Source organism: Gavia stellata, chromosome 7 (genome assembly GCF_030936135.1).
Source record: "Gavia stellata isolate bGavSte3 chromosome 7, bGavSte3.hap2, whole genome shotgun sequence".
NCBI lineage: Eukaryota > Metazoa > Chordata > Aves > Gaviiformes > Gaviidae > Gavia > Gavia stellata.
Genome location: NC_082600.1, coordinates 27,398,498 through 27,423,718, shown reverse-complemented (window position 1 = coordinate 27,423,718; position 25,221 = coordinate 27,398,498). Strand labels below are relative to the sequence as shown.

The following is a 25,221-nucleotide window of genomic DNA, read 5'->3' as shown; positions in this document are numbered from 1 at the left end:
CAGGGGATGTCTTAGGCTTTCTCTTATTTTAATGTCTTTGGTTGGGGTAGGGCTGGCAGGGACGAGGTGTGTGGTATCCTGCCCACGGGTGGTGAAAGGTGCTCTCAGTTACCGAAGAACCGTGCGGCTCAGAAACCATGCTGATGGGCAGGGGTGTCTGGAGAGTCCAAGCAACTATTTCACCACTTCTGATGGCATGAAGCCGGATGTTTCTCCAACATACAATGCTTCCAGCTCTACGCTTTCAAGGAACACTGCTCGGTTTTAATCCTTAGTTTTCCTCCATGCACCCTGGTTTCTCTGCTGACCACGTATTCGTCTCAGAACACGGGATAAGCAAGAAAGCTGGGGATGGCGGCGTTTCCCTACACGGCTGCTTTGCGCATCTCTCCTCCAGGTGCCCGCGCCGTGCGCGGCCACACTGGAGCCGCGTTTATGAAACCACGGATGCCTCCATCCCTCCCTAACCCCACCTCCCCCAGCAGGGCTGGAGGCGAAGCGGGGCCGGGGCCTGCCCCGCCAGGGCGGCCCTTCTCGGCGCGGGCGGCGGCCCCAGCCCGCCGGCGGGCACCGGCCCCAGCCCGCCAAGCAGCGGCCTCGCCGCCGCCGGTGCCGGCTTTTTGGCATCCCTAATCGCGGCTGGCCCCTGTGATTGGCTGCGCGGCTCTGACCCCGCTCGGGCTCCCGGCTGGGCGGATAAAAGGGGCCTGAGCCGGGGGCTCCCAGGCATTCCCGGAGCGGGCATCAGGGACCGCCGGCCGCAGCATGACGGGCAAAGCGGGCGCGGCGCTGGCCCCCAGCCTGCCCGGTAAGCCCAAGCCCGACGGCGCGGCCGCCGCCCCGCCACCGCCGCCTCCACCGCCCCCCGCGGCGGGGGCCAAGCCCAGCTCCGGGCCCACCCCTCCCCGCTGCACCGGCTTCGGCATCCAGGAGATCCTGGGCTTGAACAAGGAGCCGCCGTCGCACCCTCGGGCCGCCCTGGACTCGCTGCCCGCCGGGCACCTGCTGGCGGCCCGCTCCGTGCTCAGCCCCGCCGGGGTGGGCGGGGTGGGCATGGGGCTGCTGGGGGCCGGCGGCATCCCCGGCTTCTACACCCAGCCCACCTTCCTGGAGGTGCTTTCCGACCCCCAGAGCGTCCACCTGCAGCCCCTGGCCCGGGCCCCCGGGCAGCTGGACAGCAGCCAGACGGCCAGCTCAGGTAGGCACGTCCCCGGCCCCCGGGGACCCCGCGGACCCCGCCAGCGCCGCCGCCGGCACCCGGCGCCCCGGCGAGAGGCCCCATGCCCGGCGGCGGGAAGGCGATTTCGTTTCGGTCCCGAGGAGGAGAAGAGCGGGCGGCCGGCACCGTATTCCCCCCCGTCTGGGGCTGCGGCTGCGGTGTGATGGCGCGGCCGGGGTCGCCCGGCCCGGGGATGAGCGGAGCCCCGGCGGAGCGGCCCCCCCGCGGCCCCGGCGGCCCCAACTCGTTGCCGGGGAATTAGGGGCTGCTCGGCATCCCTTTCCTAGACGGCAGCAGCCGCCCGCAACCCTGCCCGCAGGCCCCGCTCCCAGGCCACCTCGGCTGCCCCCGGAGCGGCAGGCAGCAGCGCCCGGCCCCGGCCCGGGTCGACCCCCAGCCTCCTCCCGGGAGCGGCCGGAGCCGTCCGACGCGGTGCCCGGCCCGGGCGGTGCCGGCCGCCCTCTCCCGCAGCACGGCCCGCCGAGCAGCACGGCGCAGGGGCCAGGCGGGTGGCGGGGCGCCGCCGGCAGGAACGGGGCCGGAGCGCGGCCGGAGCGCGGGGCCAGCCCCGGCCGTCGTGGGGCACAGCGGCGCGCATCGAAATGCGGGTCCCGGTTCCGTCCCCCGGCTGCTGCTTCGGGGCAAAGGCGGCGCCGCCCTGCCCTTAACACCCCCCGGCCGGGCACCCCCGGGGAGTGAGGGGCCGCGGGCAGACACCAGCTCTTCCCGGGATTATTTTTTTGCGGGTAGCTCCATAAACCTCAATTTTTCCCTCCCCGCTCTGGTGTTTCTGCGGGGCAGTCCGGGATCCCCAGGCTGGGGCAGGCGGCCGCGGGTGCCCGGCCGCGGGAAGGGGGCTGCAGCTTCCCCATTTTCCTACGGTTTTGTTGAGCGGCATTTTAGCTCTGCATTTTAGCAGCGAGACAACAGCAGCCGCAGAAAACGACTCCGGGGGAGAGAGGGGAGAGCGAGAGCCCGGTACCGGCCCGGAGCCTTCCCTGGCGGGGGTGGATCGCCCCGAGCCGCCCGGACCGGGACCGGCACCGGCGCCGGGACCGCGAGCAGCGCTGCGGCCGGGGTGGGGCCGCGCCGGGCCGGAGAGGGCGGCCGGCGGCGGGCCCCGTTCGCGGCGCAATAGCAACGAAATCTTCGGCCGGAGCCGCCGGAGGGAGCGGAGCCGCCGGGCCCGGCCGTGTCCGGGGGACCCCGGCGGGGAGGGAGCCCCAGCCCACGGCCGCTGCCTGTCTCTCCGCAGATTCCGAGGATGTCTCCTCCAGCGACCGGAAAATGTCCAAATCCTCCCTAAACCAGAGCAAGAAACGAAAGAAGAGGCGGCACAGGTAAGCAAGCGGCCGCCACCCCACGGGCTCCCGCCGCCCCCTCCCCAGGGCACCGGCAGCACCGAGCCCCGCCGCCCCGGAGGGCCCGACCCGCTCCCGTCCCGCTCCGGCACGGAGCGAAATACGGCTCCCGGCTCCGGCCGCCGGAGAGCCCCTGCGGCTTCTCCCCCGGGCCCTTTCCTTTTTTCTTTCTCCCCGTCCAAAATACATGGGACTTGGGGACGCGCCTATAGGGAGCGGGGGATCAGCCACAGGTGTCTATTTAATTTTTCTGGCTGCGGATCCGGGTATCCCGAGCCGCAAACTCGAGCAGCCCGTGAGCATTTGGGCGGGATGCGGATCACCGGTGTTCAGGGAGGGAAAAAAAATCATCAACCTGTCTGAAACTGAAGCAGTTAAATAATCAAAACCGTTCCCTACACCGCATGTAGCAATCTTAATGTTGGCTATCAGTAAGAGAGAATTTTTATCAATGGTTTAAATATTTTATTACTTATAAATAAATGTTTTGCTAATAGATTAAATAGTTGGGAATCAGACACAGCCTGCAGAGAAGCTGAAGAAGGCTGGAGAATCGGTTAAGGAAACGAAGATCCACTTTGGGAGATTGGAGGGGATTTGGTTTTCCCTCGGGAATGGTCAGGGTAGTAGACTTTGCCTGACTTCTCCCTCGGTTAAAATGGAATTGGATTGTCTGCGCCTTATAAACAGAAACGAAAAATCCCGTGCTGGGTTCTGGCATTCCTGTGGCTGGAGAGTCAGGACAAAGGAAGGCCAGACACCATCCACCGAGGGTGATTTAGGAATAATTAAATCAATCCTGCCACGATGCAGTAAGGGTGGATTAAAAGATGCTCGAGTGAAAGCTTAGCAGGATGCGGGGTGGAAGGAGACCGACTATCCCAGGAGACGTCCTGCTATGCATGCAACAGGAGTCTGGAGGGTTCATCCGAAACCTGGGGTCCCTCCCCAGGCAAATGCTCCCAGTTTAGGTGCTCTGGAGTAAATATGGGTTCATTTTCCTTGTGGACCAGACAGGGCTGGGTGAAAACACAGCAGGGACTGGTGTACAGGTCACGCTCTGGGTGGGAGACAGGAAAGGAAACTCAGATTTGTTTTATTTTCGGTTCTAGACAGGAACAGACCTGCAACATTTAGCTGTAGTTGTATATTCTGTAATAAATGGTTAAGACCTTTAGTTGTACTAAGAAAAGGCTGGGAGATGACAGGCTAATAGTCTGCAGATATCTGCAGGATAGAAACACCAAAAGGAATAGTAGACTCTGTATTGCAAAAGAGACAGGGGCTACCCGGGGGTGAGAGCTAAAAGGGAAAACTTCAGCTGAATGTCAGGCAAAACCCTCCTGCCGGTGAGCCTTGCCGGGCGTCGGCGCTCTGGTCAGAGGAGGCTGGAGGGGAATGCTTGAAATCTAAACTGGATCAAAATTGGAATAATTTTTCCTGTGGTCCCAGAGAGAGAAAATACACGAGTTAATGTGCCTCTGCTGTCCCTAGAGTTCACAGATTTGTCGAGCTGAAGGAAAACTGTTTGAAAAGAGAATGGGTTTAGAAGCAAATTTAAAAAAGGATCTGATTGCAGGCAGGTCCTTTGCATTTGCATGCTGCTTTTGTCAGTAATGTTATCGATCTGGTGGAATCCTTTCGATTCTGAATAGCGGAGGATATTTCTGAGATTTTCTGTTTATGCATTCTGGAATTGTAGGGCTTTTCTGAAATTTGGATGTATTTTAGAAAAAGACTTTTTTTTTTCCTTCTTTCCTTCCTCCTTCTGGGAGCTACATGTTTCTTAGTTTGATAATATTTTTATACATTTACTTTGAACAAAGGCTGCAATTTGTTGCTTGGTTTTGTTGAGGTTTTTTTGCCGTTGGAGTGTCGTTAGTTTTTATCAAAAATTGTGGTTTTGTACCAGGGTGGTTGGAGGGTGGGAGTTTTAACCGTCAGGGGAGTGGAAGTGGTCCGAAACCTCTCCTCCATCCCCTGGAGAAGGGCTTTCATCCGTCTCGGCTTTCCAGCTGCTGATTTTTCAATCTGGTTGTCCCGAGCTGAGAACTGGCTGCGCAGAGGCAGGTTGGGCTGCTGCCCGCCCAGGGCGGTCCAGGAGGATTTCCAGAGGATAATGGGGTAATGCAAACTGGCAGGGAGCAGCTAATGGGATATCGGCGTGGAAGCAAGCAGGGTAAAGGCAGAGGAAGGGAGCTGGCACTGGCTCTCATAGGGAATGACTGGTGAAAAGCAGTGGGGAGCAGAGTGGAGAAAACCTTTGGCAGATTCAGCTGAGGACCGGGGCTCCAGGGGAGGATTATTTGCTCATGGAGATTGAAGAGGCTAAGGACCAGCAGCTAGAGAAGGGCTCAGCACCTCTCCAGACAGGGTGCTAAGGGGATGCTGCTTTAGCTCAGTGTGATTATCAAAGGGTTAAGAAACATCTGGATGCAAGAGAAGGAGGGGGGTGGTTTTCAGCCAGGCCAGGGGTGGGTGCACTGTCCTGTCCTGTTGTAGGGGGGTGAGGGATAGGGACACCCCCAGGATCCTCACAAGAGGCAGCAGGTTCTGAGATGTAAGAGCAGCTGCCATCGTTGCTGGTTGCAGGTGCTCGCTGCTGGGGAGGGACCATCTCCAGAGGGAAGTCCCTGAAAGGGAAGGTGATTTGTAACTGCTTAAAGCACTGTCTCCTGGCATTTTCTGGTTTTCCTTTCACCCTGGCACCTGACCTTTTGTCCACAGAAACACAGGAGATGGTGGGGGGGGAAGATATGCATTAGCAGGTTACCCAGGTTTCTGTAGCTTCTGTGTCCATTTCTTTGACTTTTCATCACCTTTGCTGCTGCTTCTTATGTTTTTTGATCAAAAAGTTTTATTCCCCTCAGGACAATCTTCACATCCTACCAACTGGAGGAGCTGGAAAAGGCCTTCAATGAGGCCCACTATCCTGATGTATATGCTAGAGAGATGCTGGCCATGAAAACAGAGTTGCCAGAAGACAGGATACAGGTAATCATATCTCCTGGATGCCCTTATCCTGCCCCTCTCAACCATGTTCATCCCTCCCTGAAGACAAGGTAGCGACATGGGAAAGCTGACATTGCTCTGAACAAAGCTCCCCAGGCTGTTCGTTCCCCTCGATGGGTAGGCAGCCAGATCAGCTGTTCTTGGCAGATTTGTATTTGGTGTTTGTATGTTGACGTGTGCTGTATGCGGCGTGTTGTGATTTGGGGGGGGAGTGTAACAGAGAGAATCTTAAAACATTGAAGGGGAACTGGTGTGCAAGGAAAGACCGCAGCATTTTGAGGTCTTGGTGGTATAGGCAAGAAGAGAGCCTCCCAGACCTCAGGTCTGGGTGGGCAGTGTGGGAGGGAAAGAGCTCATCTCTGCTCCTTTGGGCACAGGAGGATGCACAGGGATGTCGTAGGCAGCCAGTACTGTTGTGGGTAGGACCGCAGTGTGGGAATGATGGATGAGTCCCAGTGAGGTGTTTGCACCATCTCTGCACTTTCACTGCATTTGCCTCCTCAGGTGAAGCTTCCCTGAACATTTTAACAAACAATTTTTTGTTAATAATGTTTACTGTTTGGGGTTTAATTGCATGCCAGTTCTGTCATACCACTGTGAGGAGGTAGAACAAGGCTGTTTGGAGTATCACCGCTGTGTGGTAAATCCTCTGGTGGTAAGGAGCAGCCTGAGCCATGGGGCTATGCCAGCACCAGCCTTTGGCATACATGGCAGCCAGTACGCAAGCAATCATTACAGCCCAAAAAGCCAGAGAAGACTTACAGCTGCTGTGTACAGTGTGGGAGGCACAAGGTGCTTGGACAGACCAAACATGACATTCACAAGGGTGGACTCCAGCAGCTTCTGCTGCCTCCTTCCTCCCCATGCCCTGCTCCTGCCAAGCTGCTGCACAAGGCTCAGGGCTGTAATGGCCAAGTCTTGAACCCGTTTTTGCTGGTGCAGGTGATGTTTCTTGGCTGGCTGGGGTTCAAACTGGCCTGGTCCCCCACACAGTGGCAGTGGCTGCCTCTGTGGCTGGTGCATAGCAGTTTCTACAAGAGGCATTGGCCTGAGTACCACATGGTGTTGGGAGGGTCCTGGTTTCCCTTGTCCCTCCTTCTGCTCAGTCCCTCATGCACGCCCAGCACCCGTCCATCTGTTCCTTCAGCCTGTGCTCTCTCTTTGCTAAAGAGACGATCCAGGAGGCTGCTCCCTCGTGGGTCTGGAAGGTAGCTCAGAGGGCACTTAGCAAGATAATGCTGATGCTGGAAGCTGCTGAGGCATGACCCTGTACAGGGACAGGGAGATTCTCCCAAACAAAAGCGCAGCCTTTCCCTCAGTCCTGAGTCCCCCTTACTGCCCTCATTCTTGTGCTCAATCAAGAGTGATGTTTTTATAAAAGCAAGTTGTGCTTCTTATCCTGTTGTGCTGGCAGGACTCCTGCTGACCTAAGAGCTTGTAGATAACCTGCATGCTGACAGGGTTTCCACCAGTCTTTATAAATAATGGTCCATCCTCTGAAATCCTACCTGACACATTAGGATTTTGCTCTGAGCAACAGGCCCTGATGCTTTGCCTCTAGAGTGAGTGAGCTAGATGGAGGGTCACTTCTCCGCTTGTGACCTTGTAGGACATCAAGACAAGCGGGGAGAGACCTGTCAGGAGTTTAGTGTTGCCTGCACCCACTGTCTGATGCTGGGCTGAAAAGATGATCCTTTGATTTCCCACAAAGGGCCTTTTCAAGAAAGAGGTTCATCTAATGGCACAGTATATGTTGAACTGCAGAGGCACCATTTCTCTGGCCAGAACTGAGGGCCTTCACTATGGGTGAGGCAGACGGAGATGTTATGGCAGACAGTGCAGAGCTGGACACTGCACGTACTGCTTCAGCATCTGGAGCATCCTTCTAGTGCTGAGAATCAGTGTTTTATCTGATTTGGAAGTGAAATAGAGGCTAACGTATCTTAGCTGTCATTAACTTGCTGCCAGCATGTCATTCTGCAGCTGGCTAATGAACAACTGCCTGCTCTTCCTGTATTACAGAGTTTTTAAACCTGGGAGTGCTCCTTACTGTGACCCCTCTGCCCTAGAGATCACATTAGACTTGGACAGCAGAAGCACCCTGTGGTGTGGCTGTTTTGAACATCAGGTGTTGCTAATGGCACATGTATTCCAGGAGAAAGTGTTTGTGAGTAATACTTTTGCTCATCACAAAAGGGGAAATAATGAGAAACAGCAGAATTTCTGTGGCATCTGTTGTGTGAGAGCATGAGCACCCTGCCAGGGTGAGCATCAGGGTTACACAGGAGTCCCAAGCACTACTGATCTTTCCAGTGGGTCAGCATCCGATTTTCTCTTACCACATATCCTATGAAGTTTCCTTGTCCATACTTTTTTGTGTGTCACAAGCCATGACAAGATGATTCCCAACGTTGGTCATGCGTCTTGATATTTCACCTCATGTTCCTTTTCAACTTTAGCACCTTTTGTAGGAGCCTAGTTCTTTCCCCTTGTTATGATGTTTACACTCTTTAAATAAATCTAAACTATTTCTTCTCCTGGCTGTCACTTTTGGTTTTCATCATAGCTTAAGCAAGCTGTGAAGATCTTTTCTTAAATCATTCTTCATAAATCACATGCTAGTCTCTTAATCATGTGGTTGTTCTTCTGTGAAGCCCATCCTGCCTGTCAGTCTTCCTGGAGATAAGGGACCACATGCCTTCAGCTGCACACCAGTGTGTGTTCACACCCGTTCAGCTGGACTTCTGAGTCCTTGCAGGAACAGCCTCAGGTTAGCACAGGTCTACTTGCTTCCCTATTTATTTATTTATTTCTATTTATCTAATTCAGTTGCTTCAAGCTTTTTTTAGACAGATTTTTTTTTTTTTATCCTAAGGATTTTCCCTTCAGTGTTCTGGGTTTCGTATGGGATTTTACTAACTTTGGCTAACGAGCATAGTAACAGCCCTACCAGCTCTGACACTGGCAAGAGGCGGATATTAGAGAAGAGTATGAGAGCAGGGCAGCTATCTAGTGATACTTACTGAGTACTTTGACAGCCTCCTGGGATTTTGAACACATGTAAATATCTTAACATCCCACAGCAAGTTCTGCAGCGGAGCTGCACGAGTGAAGTAAATCTTGCTTTGAAACTATTAGCATCATTTAATGCCCCTTGGAAGAGACAGCTGACAATGGCTCTTCATTCCTTTCTTCATAATATTTATAATTTCATGTCATCATATTTTTTTTTCCTTGCATGAGTTTCTAACTGCTCAAGGGAACTCTATATTTTTGCATTTTCATTGTAGCTTGCAGTTCCTCCCATCTTTCAACATTGTTCTCTCCCTCTTGTAGGTCATTAATGAAAGTGTTTTAAGATTGTTGTGAGCATCACATGCTGTGGACTTTCACAGCATTTCATGTGGGTTCCCACTGGATCCACACCTAAGAGTGATATCTACACCTTATTTTCATTCATGGACTTATTTCTCAGGAGGTAGTAGTCAAAGAGAAAGTAAATCACCTATGAAATTCAATATGAAAGTGAAATTCAAAGAGTGCAATTGAGAGAATGATGTATAGGAACTGCTTGCATGTAAAACCTTCAGCAGAACACTACAAATAGCCATCAGAAGCCTAGAAAGTTATTGGTTTGAGAGAACATTGAATTCAGGAAAAAGATATTCAAATCCTCCATTTGAAGAGAAGATGAACGTGTATTTTTTTTCAAGGCAGCACTCTTTCACATTGCATGCATCTTCCTCCCATACTGAGCTGGCTGCTCCTGGAAGGAACATGAGCATCCTCCCATTGGGCAACGTGGGAAAAGAATTTAATTTTCCTAGTGAGACACTTTGCACAAGTCCGACCAGATGTCACCGTAGCCATTTTGCAAGACACTTGAAAAAGACTACGTTAATTAATGTATTTGAAAGAATATTCAGAAGAGTTGAAGTGCTGCTATTAGAATAAACCCAGACTGTTCTGTAACATCCAGGTGAGGTAAGTAGATTCCTGCAGGGAAGTATATCCTTAATAGACAACTTGAAGTATTCAAAATGGCCTCAAACTGACAAGTATTCTGACACCTGGCTTAAATCAGTGTGTTTCTCATAACAGATACTCTTAAGTATAATGTGTAGATTTTAGATAAATTATTCCTATTGAATTTATTAATATGTGACAGTTCCAAACTTTAAACACTGGTATCTACAATATTAAAGTTCAGTAACAGTTTAATTTGGGATTATTGAAATGACTGTGTATGTTTGTCATTACAGTATGTCTCCTACTGATGAAACAAATCGATTAATCAGTTCAGTATGTCCAAAACATAAGATCCTGACAGCCATTGTGGGGACACTACATTCACCTTTTAAGGGAACTAATCCATTAAAAAAGAGAATAAAAGTGCTAAAACTTGTCAGTTCTTGTTGTTAAATGATTGTATGGTAATTACATGGATGAAGAATTTTGGGACAAATAAAATTGCTCATGTAAGCAAAAGGAATCCCAAGGAGATGCTAGTGCCATGTGTGAGGAGTGGGGAATGTCTGTGTATCCAGCAAGCTTTGTCAGGCAGCTAAGAGGTCAATTTTGGCTAAAAACAAAACAAAGCCAACTAAAACTTTAATTGAAAATGTATTGGTTTAGCTGCTATCAGATTAACACATTTCAGTATCACTGTATAGCCCTTAGGAGTTGAATAGGGATGGAGGAATCAGGAGGGGTGGTCATTTGGAGTAAAGCATTTGTACCAAGAGTATTTTTCCAGAACAAGAGGCTTACCTTGCTTCAGTTTTGCAAAGATGTTCCATGTGTAGAGGTGAATATAGTCTGGAAAGGCCTGAGGAACCTGTATTGCACTGAGCAGGAGTGAACCCACGGAGTGCCCTCAAGAAACATGATAGAAAGTGTGAAGGAAAAATTGGCTTTATGCAGCTTTAGCAGCCCTGGCTTCTCTCCCCACCCCACCCCCCCCGCCCCCCCCAGCTTTTCCTGCTTGCTGCAGAGCATTGAATTGTAGTCCTAATCCCATGGTGTAAGTGTGGAAGGGGGATGATTGCTCCATGAAGTTGCTGACCTTTCCTGAATCTGTCTGAAATGGCTGCCAAGGGATTTCTTAGTGCTGCAGAACGTGGTGGTGGTGGTTTTTCTAAGCTTGTGCTTGTCACAGTTACTGTCAATAAGTGAGGACCTGTCTATTCTTGCTAAAACTTTGGGTTACTCTCACACTTAGAAGAGAGAAAGACCAGCACAAGGCACAGTGCCAGTGGGTTCCCACCTGTATCTCTATACATCACGTTGCATGGAGATCATGTAGCTGGAGGGAAATGACCAGAGCAATTAGGGTGGTTGGAGGTAGATTACCAAGGTGATGGAGAAGCTGAAAGTGTTGCTGCTGTGTGAGCCAACCATTTCAATATCTTAATTTTTTTTTTAAAAACCCTGCAAGAATTTAGTCATGAAATAGAGCTGAGCAGCTAGTGCTGGCTCCCTTTGCCAATAATTCCTGAGCACCGGGGCAAGCCACGGCAGTGTGATACCAGATAAGTGTCATTAACTTCCCCTATGCTTTTAGAAATGTAGGAAGTGTACAAGTGAGAGTAATAAAACTAATCAAACTTACTGGCGTGGTGAGAATATTATTATGAGTGTTTTGCATGGCGTATGGTGCATCTCTGCCTCCATGTCTTTAATTGGTATGTGAGGAGTTCATCCACTTTGCTGCCTCTTCAATAACATGCTTGTTTAGTTGATCTAAATTCATATTCATTTCCATTTTTCAATTAACAGTTGTTCAATTTGGCCCTTTCTGTAATGGAGTGTTTTCATTGCCCTTTTTCTATGGCCCATTTTCAGTCCATGTGCTAGAACTTCGTTTACAAGTTAATTACCAGAGCTGCAAACAGAGGGGCTGGGTGATGAGCAAGAGCAGGGGCCCAGGCAAGCCTTCCCAAAGGGATTACTGTCTGAAAAGTCTTATACCACATGCTTTTGGACAGAGTAAGAAAATGTGGCAGGAGGCAGGGAGGAAAATGGAGAGCCAGGAACATCTCTTCAGCTTACTGTGAAGTGGGGATTCTGCTGCTTGTTGCTAGACTATGCGGGTTACCTGGCCAGCTTGTAGGATTTACCCTGCTACAGCTGGGGCTTTAGGTGCAGTTTAAAAAGTGGTTTTTTAGTGCAGAGATGGAGGTATAGAGTTATGAATATTTTGTATACCCAGGTGCTGCTTTATCCCTCTATGTTCAGTCCCTGAGTTGCTTCAGCCACTGACCAATTTTCTAAATGGGACAGAAAGGCAAATAAAACCAAACTTGCCTTTCCTTGCCTTCTGCTTTGTTCCTCGTGAGATGTTTATGGCTGTCACGCTATAAGAGACAGTGTTGTTTTGGCGTGCTCCTCCACAGTATCGGGAGGGAAATGGGGCTTTGCAGTGACAGCTCCTTGCTTATTCTCTCCATGGTTTGGAGGCACCACCACCGAGGGTCAGGTACCTTCAAGTGTTGGGGCACTTAAGCTCCCTGTGAGAGGAAAGACAGGCAGGCAACAAAATATGCTGTAGCCCATTGCTGCGGAGTGCCTTGGCAAAGACTTTCCCCATCACGGCCAGGAGAAGGAGGAATGGCTCTGCAGGCTTAATGCCAGGGTGTGACAACTCTTCCCTGCATTTATAGCCCTATTTTCTTAACAACAGTAGGTTAAGGGTAACAATTCTCTGAGTTAGCTTAGGCACTGTGGTTCCTCGATCACTTAAGCTCTTCTGGAAATACTACCCCAAATCCCTGTGCTGGGAACACTTGCATTCACTCCTTCTTTTAATGATGAACTTTCTTTTCTCTCTTTTGATACTGCTGCAGTTTATCACAACTGATTTTTTTAAAAAATAATGGGACAGCCCAGAAAATTCAATAGTTAATTCCCTTCCAGCCTTAGGTTGCCTGGCAGAGGGACCAGCTCATGGTTGTGTGTTCAGGTTTTCCTTTAATGACCCCTTATTATAAAGTTTTCCTCCTTTCCTGACTTTGAATAGAGATTTTTTTAACAGTTCAATAACACAGGTACTTTAGAGACACGGTTAATTTACTCTCCCCTTTATTTCTTAGTGGATCTATTTTTCTTTATAGTGTTTATCTTTTATCCTGATAGATCTCAACACGTTCTTCTGATTCTTCTCTGGCAGCACGAACCTCCTCTGCCTTTTCATTGCCCTTCTTTGCGAGTGTTCTGCGAGCCAGGTTTTGCACAGGCCTGTGCAGTGTTGAGAAGTCTAGTCCTCAATCATCATACAGATGACCCTGATCTCTGCATGTGTGAGGCTGGCAGGTCTTCTGTGGAGCAGAAAAGAGGAACTGAGTTGGAGAACAAACTGTTGCTAAAATATCCTGCAGCAAAGGCGGCTTCCAGAGAGCATCTTCATCAGAGGCTGTGAGAAAGCATTAGGTGCCCTCCTGTCTACTCTGAGTGGCATTGCCCTGGGAGCAGCAAGAGATGTTCAGTTTAGGACCTGCCTGGTATGAGAAGCAGAGTTTGCTCCCTACTTTCTCTTTCAGTGGGTTTCTGTTAGGCTCCTAACTGTCCGAGCCTAAACTGAAGAGCTGAAACTTTGGCTGGTAGTTATTAGAGCTTTCAGCTGCAGCTTTCACTCCAAATTCATGGCAAGTGAAGCATTGCTTATACCTGGTCACCTTCCTTATATAAAGGCCCATGGCATGCATGTTGCACATTCATAAACACAGGCATTATGTCCCGTTCGTGGTCTAGAAGTAACCTACTGACTGACTGCTGCCTGGCTGTTGGAGTTGACCTGCTACAATGTGGATAAGCAGCAGTACTTTGCCAGGCTGGGTTAGCCCATGTCCATGGTGTTCAGCCAAGCCAGTGCAGCCAGGCTGCCCACCTATGCTTCTGGGAAGCTCTGGCTCACCTGCAGCTGCGGGGTCCGCAGGGTATGCCACTGGGGGAAATACCTTCTCATCCGTGCTACCCTTTCCTCTCTAAAGGCACTGCTTGGCTCACCCAGAGGGAGGCTGAACTGTGAGTGTTGTTGGGAAACAACTCCTTGGAAGGATCTAGCCAACCCATCCATGTAAATGTCCATGATGACTATCTGTGCCAGTCACTGCTCTTAGCCAGATGTGCTGGTGATGTCCGTTCCAAGATAACTTGTTTTATGTCCATCAGCTGTTTCTGAGATCTCTAGGTCCCTTTGTGTCTTTGGCTTCACTGCCATCCTTCCAAATCAGAGGTCCCCACGACTCTCACTACAGCACCCCACCATTTGTTAGTTGATTGGATCAACTTGTTGAGTTTATATGATGACCGTGACTGAGATTAAGGCTTCAGTGGCTAAATGACAACTGAAGGAGGATTCCTACCTGGGAGATCTTAGCTTGGGTGGACTAAGCATTGGGGATACCTGGAAATGTCCTGGTGAGCTTGGACGTGCTGCCCTGGTGTGAGCAGCATCCACGAGCAGGTTGTGTGTTGCGTGTTGCCAGCTCTGCAGGTCACACCATTAGACGTGCTGTGCACTAATCTGAGCCAACAATGTCAGCTGTAGGCGTCAGTGGCATAGCAGCAGCCGGTGCCTGGAGCATGAGTGTCCTGCAGCTATAAGGTGTCATGTGAAAACTCCTGGAGTCAAGAATTACCTAAATAATGTTAAGGGAACACAGAGCTGAAGAACATGTAGAGCCAGCAGCAGACACATGGTAGGAGTAGAGCCCTGAAGGGCCACCCCAGTGCAGCCAACATAACTGCCAGTCCTGACCTCTTGGGTGGTGGTCAGGGGACAGACCACTCTTCTGGGCTGCTCTTTGGCTCTGGTGGTCCTCCTCCTTCCCCAGATTCAACAGAGCCCAGTGGAGGCTTTGCTGAGGTTGGGTGATTAGATATCTCTTATTGCATGAAGCAAGGAATTGCTAACACTGTTCTTACCATGGATCTTCCTAAGCGAAGATTGTAAAGGACTGCAACTTTCTCTGGTGCTCAGTCCAAGCTGCTGTATGGAAACTTATTACAACATTTTACAATGTTTTACAACACATAACACGTTTCTGTAGATACCTTCCAGCTAATACTTCAACACACCAAGAGTTCCCGTGCATTGGTGAGCCCACGCTGTAGCCCCCATGGGGGACTTTGCGGGCTGTCCCCATGCACCCAGGGATGGGCTTGAGCCTTATCTTGGGAAACGGTGGGCACCAGGTGGTGCTGCAGACACCATCTCCTGCTGGTGCACAGCCTCTGGCTCCTACGTTTTTTTCTGGAGAAGGCCAGAGTGCACCTTTGCCCTTTGCTCTGTGTGTACTGATAAAGGGATGGACAACATGCAGCTGCTTCTGGAATGCAAGGGGCAGCCCCAGAGCACAGGCAGTGGTCCACAGCCTCTGAGGAAGGCTGGTGTCCCAAACTCTGATTTGGTGCCCATTGAAAGGCATCATGAAGGGGATGTGACATTTCTCTTCCAACTGCCCTGACTCGCATTGCTCTAACATGAAGGTGATAATATGGTGTGTCCCTGTGTGTTCACAGGGTGCATTGCATATGGATGTTTATGAAGACCTATGCTAAGGTTTCCTCTGTGCCAGAGGACCTGCAGAGCAGTGTTAGTGGGGGAAAAGGAGGCAAAATGGAATTATACAGGCAGGATAGCGGCTTGGTTAAAGGAGCCAGGCCTTGTGAGCACCCAAAGGATGGATGTGCAGTATCACCCTTTGTGACAGTGGCAAATGTGTCCCTGGGTTTGTGTGGACTAGGATGATGGGTGCACCCTTGCCAGCTTTCCTGTGACTATCGTGCACCAACGACCTTGATGTTTTTCCTGTTTTTCAATCATCATGTTAGGAAAAGAGGAATTTGGGTGTTTATCTGCCATGTCCCAGCATCTGGCAGCCTATACGGAGCTGTAGCTCCAGCTAAGCTGCTGGCCAGCTGGCATCATGGTCTGGCCATGATGAAGTCAATGTCTCAGAGATGCATTTGCTGTGCAGGTGTGTGGCACAGATCGAATGTGTGCTGAACCACTGATCTCACTATACCTACCGCACACATCCTGTGCACACTTGTTTTTCTTCGGGGAAGATGGGAGCCATGCACCTGATGAACTTCACTTTTTGAAGGTTACAAGTGAGAAAACATTTTGCCACGTGAGCTGGCAAAGCCAGGTGAAAACCCCAGATTTGCCAAGGGGACACAGTTTAAGATGTGTTCCTTGGTCGAGAGGGATTTTACAGCTTTGGCTGCATAAGTCAGATAAATTGCAGCAAGTAGCTACAGTTGGCTGATGTAGTGCTTTTAAGAGCAGGATTCAGAGGCAGGCCTGGCCTGCAGGACCAGTGGCGTGGTACATTTCAGCTGGGTGCCATATTGAGCCCGTATTCAATGTGTGCCCCTAGTTTAGCTTAAAGGAGATGCGAGCTTGGATGAACCATCATGTCTTTGCTGGAGAGGGATGAGTACTGTCTCACAGCTCATCTCAGTATGTCTGGTTGGACCTGTTAGCCGAGTGGGTAGCTGAGTGGGTTGGACACGACTCCAGCTGTTACCAAGAAGAGCTCTTGCCATGCTGTGTATGGGAATTGCTCTTTCTAACGTGAGCTCAGAAAGCTCTTTCTCAGTGTTTAGTGACAGGAGGGATGATGAGTCCTGTGATCAGCCATGCAGCCCATGTGCAACCTTTACTGCTCTCATTTAACTTCATACCCACTTTACACCAGCCATAGAAAGTGATGTCACCATAAACAGTGCCAATAATTTTGACATTACATTTGAAAAGACAGTAATAAACTGTTTCCAGGCTTACACAAGTGGTGCAGTCTCCACCAGCAGCCTGGGGACAGGAAGTTTTCCTGGTGTGATCGCTACAGGGGAGGGATTTGGGGAAGCCCCAGGACCCAGTCAGACCTTACACTCTTGTGGCAATTCTTTATAAAGCCCCAGGGCCTGTGAGTGCGCATAGGAACACGCCTTAGAAGATAGGCCGTTCTTTGCAGCACTCACATCCTCAGATTGAACCCAGCCAGGGCCACTGGCCCTGTCCGATACGAGGGTGAGGACATTGCTGTTTTTTCAGAGGAGGTTTTCATTTTGACTAGTCTCATTGTAGAGTCTTGGGTTGGAAAGGAAGAAGGTAGAAAGGGAGATGTGTAGTTGTCAGGAGGAACTGAGTGCTGAGATGGCAGCAGGGCCCCAGGTGTGGAGGTGAGCTGGAGGTATTCCCTGGTCTGCAGCTGGACCCACCGAAGGGCTCCAAGTGGGGAAGTGACAGGTATGCTGCTGGGCATGATTTTAGGAGCAGTGTTCTGCTGTGAGGGGGATAGCAGGCCTGACCAGGTTTTTCTAGTCCAAGAGAGGGGAAACCAGTATGCAGGCAGAGGTGTGAAGCGCTTACACTGAGAAACAGAGCTTCTCTGTGCCAATACTTTGCTGTGCATACAGTGAGGTGGCAGGATTAGTCCAGAGCAGCATGGTGGGAAAGGGACACACGCAACTACAGGGTGTTGGTGTAGATGTGTGGATGTTTCCCATGGCAGTAAATGCCACAGAGGGAAGAGATCTGGTGGATGAACGTGAGAAGTTCAGCTTCTGCACGGTTCAGCTTGAGATGGCTGAATTCCTGGGAGAAGAGTGTGGTGCTGGATGGACATGAGTGTGTTGGGTCAGAAAGCCATCAGCATCGTCATGTCATGTGGGACCATGACAGTGGATTACAACCCAAGACAATGTCACAGGAGAAGTCACAGGCTGCCTGGCTGGGCAGGACAGGGTTTCTCTGCTGTGTCCTCACTTGAAGAGCTCAGTATCAGAAACGGCTTCTTTGCAGGGATCGTACAGAGCGACAGTTAGGGTCCCCAAAGCTGAAGGTTTGTGCCAGGAGAATTGTCAGAGAGCAAAGGAGATATGCCTGTTAGTCCATGCGCGGGGGAGATGGTCTCAGCGTTGATGCTAGGGGGACTTGAGATTTTGGCCCTTGCTTTAGTTGCTGGTTTGCCAACATCCATGTGCGGTTGCTCCCTGCAGTCTGGCAAAGGCATGTGCTGGTGGGGCGAGTGCTCCTGTGTCTGTGTGTCTGTGCATGTGTGGACGTGCATTTGCTTGTGGCCATCTAGTGGACATTTCAGCATATACTGCTTTGGGCTGGGACCATCTTGTGCTCCACGGAGCTTCTTACTTGAAAGACTCCTGTTGAAATACTATGTCAAAGGCAGTATGTGAGATTTGGTGAAGCAAAAATTCCTCATTATCTAGCCTGGAATTTTCCTTTAAGAGATGAGGAATGCTTGGGCAGGGAAAATAACATTTTTTTATTAGAAAGACAAAGAAGGCCACTACCAATTCTCCTGTCTGTGTGCCCCAGGTTGGAAAGTAACAGCCAAGAAAATGAGCGTAACCAGTGAAAATTTTAGGTTGAAACAATACAGAAACAGTACACAGTAACACCCTAGATGCCTTAAAATATCCCTTTTCTAATTCAGATTCCTGGCTCATGGCCAGCCTCAGGGAGATTTCTCTCTTTAGCAGACAATGTTTCAGGAGCTGATTAGGTAAACAAACTAACTAATATGATGAATGCAGATAACAAGGACACATTGAGTCTCACGTCCCTTTGCAAAATGAGAGATGCCTCCTACTACAATTTGCTCTTCTGCATCATCAATAATCCGAAGAAGTATCGGTCGTCATTTGTGATTCAGAGGAGGAAACTGGCAAGAATAACCTTGCCAGTCTTGACTCCAAAACACTGCAACCCTGTGGTCAAGCACAGAGTGCCTCAACTTTTACTGCTTTGGGCAGTGGGCACTGAGGGTGAGAATTAGATGATGATTAAGGTTAGAAACATCCCCATTTATAAGGCTTTGCAGTACTGCTGATTTCGGTAAGGGGGCCTCAGAAGAACAGGCATGCAGAACAAGGATCCAGGAGATGACTCTGAAGGTGCTGGCGTTTGCTGCTATCTTGGTTCATAGGCTGTGGCTGCTCTTGGAGGAGGCGGTGTCAGTGTGATGTGCCCAGTGGGGTCAGAGAGTGTGTGATGCTCAGCTCTGACCAAATGATAGGGATTGAGCTGATGGGCAGATCCTCTCTGAGTGAGGTGTTATGTTACTGCACTCTATATGCCTGATTCATATTGAGAGCAGGTTTTGCAAGGTGGATTTTGGTCTTGCAGCTTTTCTATGCCTAGAGGACCAAAATCCATGGATATAGAAGAGCCTGCAGCTTCTGCAGGGTGTGCAGGCATACCCAACTTGCAGTGTGCAATGTGCGGTGAGCATCATCTTATCCTGTTGCCGGTGCATGGAGGGTGTCTGGCAGCCTTGTCAGAGGCATGCTTGGCTGCCGCCCCCAACTTGGCCACGGCAGTGACCACCCCAGATCCAGCCCTTGGTGTGTCAAGGGTGGCAATTGTGGAGCTTCAGGAGCCGCCCAGGAGAGGGCTTTGGGCTGCTAAACAGCAAATATGCATACATGGACTGCACTTAGATGCTAAAGCATTTGGTGGATAGCAAGACAAACCTGTCCTCTTTACTCTGTTTTCCCTTTTTTGAGGGTAGGGTTCCTGGAACAAGCTTCCCATATTTCACAGAGGGTACTCGTGCGATAATAAAAAGCTGTAAATCATCTTAAGATGTAACACATCGGTCCAAAAGACACCTCTGTGCATCAGATTGTGATAGCTTTGCACTAACATTTGACGTGCTTCAGTCTAAAATTAATTAGGGGTTTTCACCACTGCTTGTGAAGTGTGGAAGCCCAAACACAATCTTTTCACCATACCCTGGGCTGTGCAATGGAGAACCAGATGAAAGCAACTGAGAAGGAACGTGTGTGGTACACAGCCATATCAATAAAGCATTTCACAAAGCTGAGCCGATCCACGTGACGGGAAGGGGCAAGAGGAAATGTGGACAAACCTAAACATTGACTGAAGCAGACTGAATTTTACAGAGCTGGAGGAAGTTGTAGAGTAGATATCTCCAAGCAAAGACAACAAGCAGCCAAAGAAGACATGGAATACCAAACCCGCAAGTAAAAGTAAGTGTAAGAGTGAAACCCTCTCCTGGAAAAGTGAGGTGCCAATAGTAAATAACTGCATATTTGGAAGTTGCAGCTGATGTACAAATACAGCCGAAAATACCTCAGAATTACCTCAGCTGGTGCATAATTCAGCTCAGAATCAAGGCACAGGAAAATTTTGGTACCATGTCAAGAAAGTTGAAGAAAGCAGTGAGATCTTCTCCCAGAAGAAAGTCCTACTGATAGAGCTATCTGAATCAGGGCAAAATTGTGAGAACGGGCCACGGGGTATAATTCTGCTGATCGGAAATAGTGTCAGGGCTGCCAGTGCTGTGCTGGAGCTCTTCCCTCTGTGCTCCTCAGGACGGGCTTGTGGCAGAGGTGCTGAGCTGGGGTCTGTCCCAGCAATATTCAGTATTGAGCACCATTGGTTTCACTCGACTTCATGCCTGAGATGAAGATATGGCTCCTGGTATTAAAGCAAGATGGTCAGTCCTCCTGATTTCTGTTCTGCTAGAAATTCTGGGGTTTCAAACTTTCCTTTTTCCTGGTCAAAACCGAGAGGAAATTCCCATCAAATGACAAAAAGTAGTTTGGGAAATCTCAGAATGATCTTACTGAGGTATTGATGTCATTTTGATTTTCCCCTTTGGTTTTAAAGCATAGATTTGGCATGTCTTAGGTGGCTGAGATTAAAATACCGCATTCAGAAGAAAGCCATAGATAATTTTGATTACACTTCCACTGTGTGGAATAATTTTGATTAAACTTCCGGATGCAGTTTTTCGTGTGTGATTGAATCAGCATTTTTTGGTTGAAAATTTTCCACCAGCTCTAGTCAAAATTGGGCTGCCAGCTGGCAAATCTTCTGCTGGCTCCGGCATTTGTGTGGCCCTGCCGTGGGAAAGAGGATGCTCCAGGGCAGCAGGTATAGTGGCAGCAGGCAGTGCTGGGGCAGGCTGAGACTTGGCCAGGGAGAAGGGCAGGGGAGCATGACGCATGAGAGAAGATGTTTGGGGCATCAAGGAAGGAGGGAGGGGAAAGGGAGAGGTGGTAAAAGCATCAGTGAAGAGGCACCTGGATAGAAGAGGATTGGGGAGAGTTTAAAAAGTTGCCTACTTGGTACTTGATGGAGAAAACTGTTCCTGGCTGAGATCCCAGGTGTGGTATCTGGTGACAAAAACAGCTGTGCAGACCCAAGCCCTGCAAGCCACTCTGGGTACATGGGAAGGTGTCACCGCAGCCCCAGACCGAGGTGCTGGCCCTTGGGTTGTGCAGGAATTTCTCGTGGAAGCCAAGGGAGATAGAGAGGAGCTCTGCAGCGAGGGATGTAACTGTACTGGTTTATCCAGGGCAGAAGAGGCAGGATTCCTCTCCTGGCCCCAGTGGGTTGAGCTACCCCCTCGCAGCACGGTGTTGGGGGTGGCTGCCCTGCCGCCCCAGTCTGGTGGGTGAGAAGGAACCACAGGGATTTGTGCTGAGGTTGGAGAGGGAGTGAGCCAGTCCCCTCCAGCTCTGCCCTCTGGGCTCTGGGAGCGGGAGGAGCACGTGGCCTGGAGTGAGAGATCTTGCCAGCATCCTACTAACTGCATGACGGAGCAAACCTGTGTGTCACACAGGCATGGTGGAGTGGGCGGAGAGAGGAAGCTGTGTGCTCCTGAGGGTCCTTGCTCAGGCCCCAATGGATTCACAGCCATCCATAGTCCAGGAGTTACATATCAGCAGTATGAAAGTGTAAATCAGACTGTTTCTCATGCAGGGGAGGTGACCTGTGGTGAAGCAGCCTGGCTGTAAAATCCCCTCTGACATGCACAGAGTGTCTTCTGCTGGGAGAAGCTGGGATCACAGCTGCTGGGACCACCACCCTACCCACACTGCAGAGCTCCCTGAATGGCCAGGCTGGCCGAGCTCCCGGGACGACCAAGGCTGGCTGTCACCAGCACTAGTGAGCCACCTGCCTGTCCTGCAGCTCTGTCCCTGTAAGGCTTCAGTGCTGGGCAGTTCCCTTCTGCACAGGTAGAAGAGGCAAGCTTGCCTTGCCAGCTGAGAGCATCAGTCGTGGCAGCATCAGTCGTGTGGTCCCCACAGCAGAGCTGGGGGTCTGCCCCCAGTGCTCCCCACTGCAGCCTGAGCTCCCCCATGACTACGGGCGGCAGGGACAAGAGAGGGTTAAGCTGTCAGCTCTGTAATGTTAAACAGGTGTCAAAGGCACCTCCATATATCTGCAGATTGAAATCAAATTCTTTGCAGTATAAAAAGATAAATTACCCAGGCGATTCCCGCCTCATCCCACTCATCAGGCCAGCGCCAGACGGCAAGCAATTTTTTTTTTTAATGTGCTAACGACCTAATCAAGCAATCAAGTCGGAGAAGATTGCGGAGTGACCCCGAGCATCCATCTGCCAGCAAGACCCCGCCATTCATTTCCATTCTGCCGTGTACTTTCCAGGAAAGGGAGGGAAAAAAATAGAAAAGAAAAAAAAATCCTAAACAAATTAACACCCAATTTTCTGTGAGTCTAATTAGTTAAATGAGGAGGTGTTTGGGGTGTCCGCGGAGAGGGAGGGGCTGCCTCTCCAAGAGGGGCCTGGTAACTCCATGGCATTAATTAGCGCAGGTCAATGGCATGGTTCCCCGGGGACCAGCTGCTTTAATTTCCCGTGATATTTCAGTGCCTGAGGCCCATCGATTCAAACTGAAATTAACTTATTTTTCAATCAGGCCTGGGCTGCCCCTGGGGCTGACTCTTCCTTTGCCTCCTTCTGAATAGACCTCGAGCAATTTTTCATCTAAAGCTGATGCCTCTGCTCACGGGAAGGGAGGGGAGCCGGGGAGGGAGGAGGGCGAGGGAGACAAGAGGAATGGAAATCGGAGAGAGAGCACTAATAGATTTCTGTGAGCATCCCCTCCCCCTCTCTGCCATCGCCACCCACCTCTCTGCTCGCTACCCCCCGGGTCACAGCTCAGAGATTATTCTGCCAATTTTCTGAGAAGATGAGGGGCTTTTCAAACTGGGAATTCAGGGCGAAGTGCACAGATCAGCTTCCCCCTTCTCCCGCCTCTCCTGAGCATCCACCCCAATCCCAGCCTTCCCTGCAGGCACCGCTGCCCACAGCCCGGCACCACAGCTCAGACACCCAGTAAATAATGAAAGAAAATCCCAGGCACGAGAGCCAAAAGCCGCTAGAAAAAGGCACCGCGATGGCAAATTAATTACATCCTGCAGAGAGGGATGGGACCTGTTCTCATGCTTGGCCCTAGCCGCTCCTGCAAGGGAGGGAGGGAGAGATACCCGGCGGCTGCTGCATGGGGGAAGAGGTCGCAGTGCTTTCGGGATGAGCATCCACACGTCTGCCTTCATCCCGCTGCACAAGCACACATATGTTCCCATGCGGGAAGGGGACTGACACACCTTCTCCCCCAAAAAACCCCATGTCCCTCCTTGTCGCCTGCCCCAGGTTTGGTTCCAGAACCGCCGGGCCAAATGGCGGAAGAGGGAGAAGTGCTGGGGCAGAAGCAGTGTGATGGCTGAGTACGGGCTCTACGGTGCCATGGTGCGTCACTCCATCCCGCTGCCCGAGTCCATCCTCAAGTCTGCCAAGGATGGCATCATGGAGTCCTGCGCTCCTTGGCTCCTGGGTAAGAGAGCAGCCGCCTTCGTGGGGGATGGTGAGTGGGTTGAGACGAAGTGGGGGGATGTGAGAAAGAAATCAGATCTGTGTCGAAAACATGGGTGGAGGGCGGCAGGGCGCGGTCCCCCCACCCTGCCGCCCTCCACACCCCTATCCCCCGACGGCCCTAGTCAATAGGATCTGGCCACTCATCCCAAATCCCTGCTGGTCCTTGGATCCTGGCCTGAAGCATCTGGCCAGGGCAGGAATTTGCCCCCCATGCTCAGGTTGGTGGTAGCCTTTGATTCCCATGGCGCGAGCATCTCTCATGCCCAGCCCTGGAGCAGGGGCTCCAACCCTTGCCCAAGGCAGGAGGTCATCCCTGTCTGACTCCCCCAGCCCTGTGATGCTGTGTGGGGTGCTGGGACCCCCAGATGCACTCTCCTTGCCCTAAGTCCCAGGGGGAACACGGTGCTGCCTCCTTCTGCTCTTGGCACTGGGGGGAGCTACATTTCTGCCTGGTTTCGCTTGGTTTTCTATGCAGACACGGAGGTAGCAGCTACCCTACCGTACTCCTGCACTTTGCTTCCCGCTTTCTGACCTTTCAGGCTGGTTCTGCCCCAAAACTAGTGTCCGGCATCTTGACGATGGGCTGTCCTGTCTTTCCATCTGTGTGAAACTGAGAGAGGCAGAGGGCTGGGTTGTGTGAGGAGCGCGTTGATACAGGAATAGGCAATGGGGGATCTCCCTCCCCAGCCTCAGTGAAGCTCAGGCAACTGTGCTGCTGTCTGAGACACTCGTCCCCATGCAGGGACAAGTTGGCTTTAGGTTCACAGAGAGAAATGAAGGGAAGAGTAATCATAGACCTTTGGGGGCATCCCCGAGGCCACGGATGCCAGGGCCGGGCTGCCCCCGCAGGCAGCTGCCTTGCCTGGGCTGCCCTTGCGTGAGGGCCAGAGCGAGCGGCTCGCCGTGACTGCTGCGTGAAGCGAGGGTTTCTGCTTTTCCTTAATTCTGGCCTCTCTTTATCTTTGCTGTTTTCAGTTCAAGATGGCTTTCCCATGCCCAGGCGCTTTTCTAAACCCGAATACCAACAATTCTTTTTAGGGATGCACAAAAAGTCTCTGGAGGCAGCGGCTGAAGCGGGGAGGAAGACGGAGGTGGAGCGCCAGGCCCTGCCCAAGCTTGACAAGGGTGACAAGGAAGAGAGGGGCCCGGATCCCAAAACCGCCATTTCCCAGGAGGAACTGAGAGAAAACAGCATTGCCGCCCTCAGGGCCAAAGCTCAGGAGCACAGCACCAAAGTCCTGGGGACCATCGCTGGGGACACCCCGGCCCCAGGCAGGAAGCTGGAGACAGGGGAGGAGGTGGCAGCGGCAGAGGATGAGAGACAGGCGGAGAAGTTGAACTCATCGCAGAAGGAGGAGAAGCTGATCTAGGGGGGGAGAGGCAGCGGAAGCCAGCCCCAACAGACACTGTGTCCTCTGGGGGCTGCATTCCCCCTCGGACTGCCAGCCCTCCCTGGCTACCCCTGCCTGGGGAACGGGGCCCTGGTCTCTGCGTTTGGGGCTGCCTGGCAGGGGTGCCCCCCACCTGCTCCCCTCAAGTGTAGCCCTGCCCCTCGCTCCTCCGCCCCACCAGCCCTTCCTCAATCCCCCCCCCTCTTCCTTTTGGGAGACCGGGAAGTGTCCCATCATCGTTGCGACCCAAGAAGACACTGAGGCTCTGGGTCCCTCCGGCCTTGCCACCAGCTCTGGGGCTCCCTCCTCCTGCTCCAGCCCCAGATCCCATCTGCCATCTTGGAGTGAGCCTGCCTCCTGCCGCGATGCCCCTCCTTGGTGCACGTCTCTCCCTGGTGCTGCCTGGGCCTCTTCCCCTGGCGCCCCATTCCACCATGCCTCAGGCAGACTTGCCACCTTCCCCCGGCCACCACCTCTGCCTCTGGCCCAGGCCGCAGCAGGACAAGCCCGTGGCAGTGTTTGCATGAAATGGCGACTCTCCATCCAGGGTGGTT

At 51.5% G+C, this 25,221-nt stretch overlaps 1 protein-coding gene across 1 annotated transcript; it reads left to right on the top strand.

The window, feature by feature from the left end:
* The first annotated feature begins 765 nt into the window (after positions 1-765).
* VSX2 (visual system homeobox 2) lies at positions 766-24,646 on the top strand. The gene is made up of 5 exons (XM_059819957.1): positions 766-1,198; positions 2,475-2,559; positions 5,451-5,574; positions 23,055-23,235; positions 24,315-24,646. Exons 1-5 carry the CDS (start codon positions 766-768, stop codon positions 24,644-24,646), a joined length of 1,155 nt encoding a protein of 384 aa, XP_059675940.1.
* The last annotated feature ends 575 nt before the right edge of the window (positions 24,647-25,221 follow it).

Excerpts from the sequence above, each read along its gene's own strand:
- VSX2 (XM_059819957.1), top strand. The coding sequence starts at position 766 with ATGACGGGCAAAGCGGGCGCGGCGCTGGCCCCCAGCCTGCCCGGTAAG. Across the intron at positions 5,575-23,054 it reads TGCCAGAAGACAGGATACAG|GTTTGGTTCCAGAACCGCCG; the intron begins GTAATCATATCT and ends CGCCTGCCCCAG. Across the intron at positions 23,236-24,314 it reads CTGCGCTCCTTGGCTCCTGG|GGATGCACAAAAAGTCTCTG; the intron begins GTAAGAGAGCAG and ends AATTCTTTTTAG.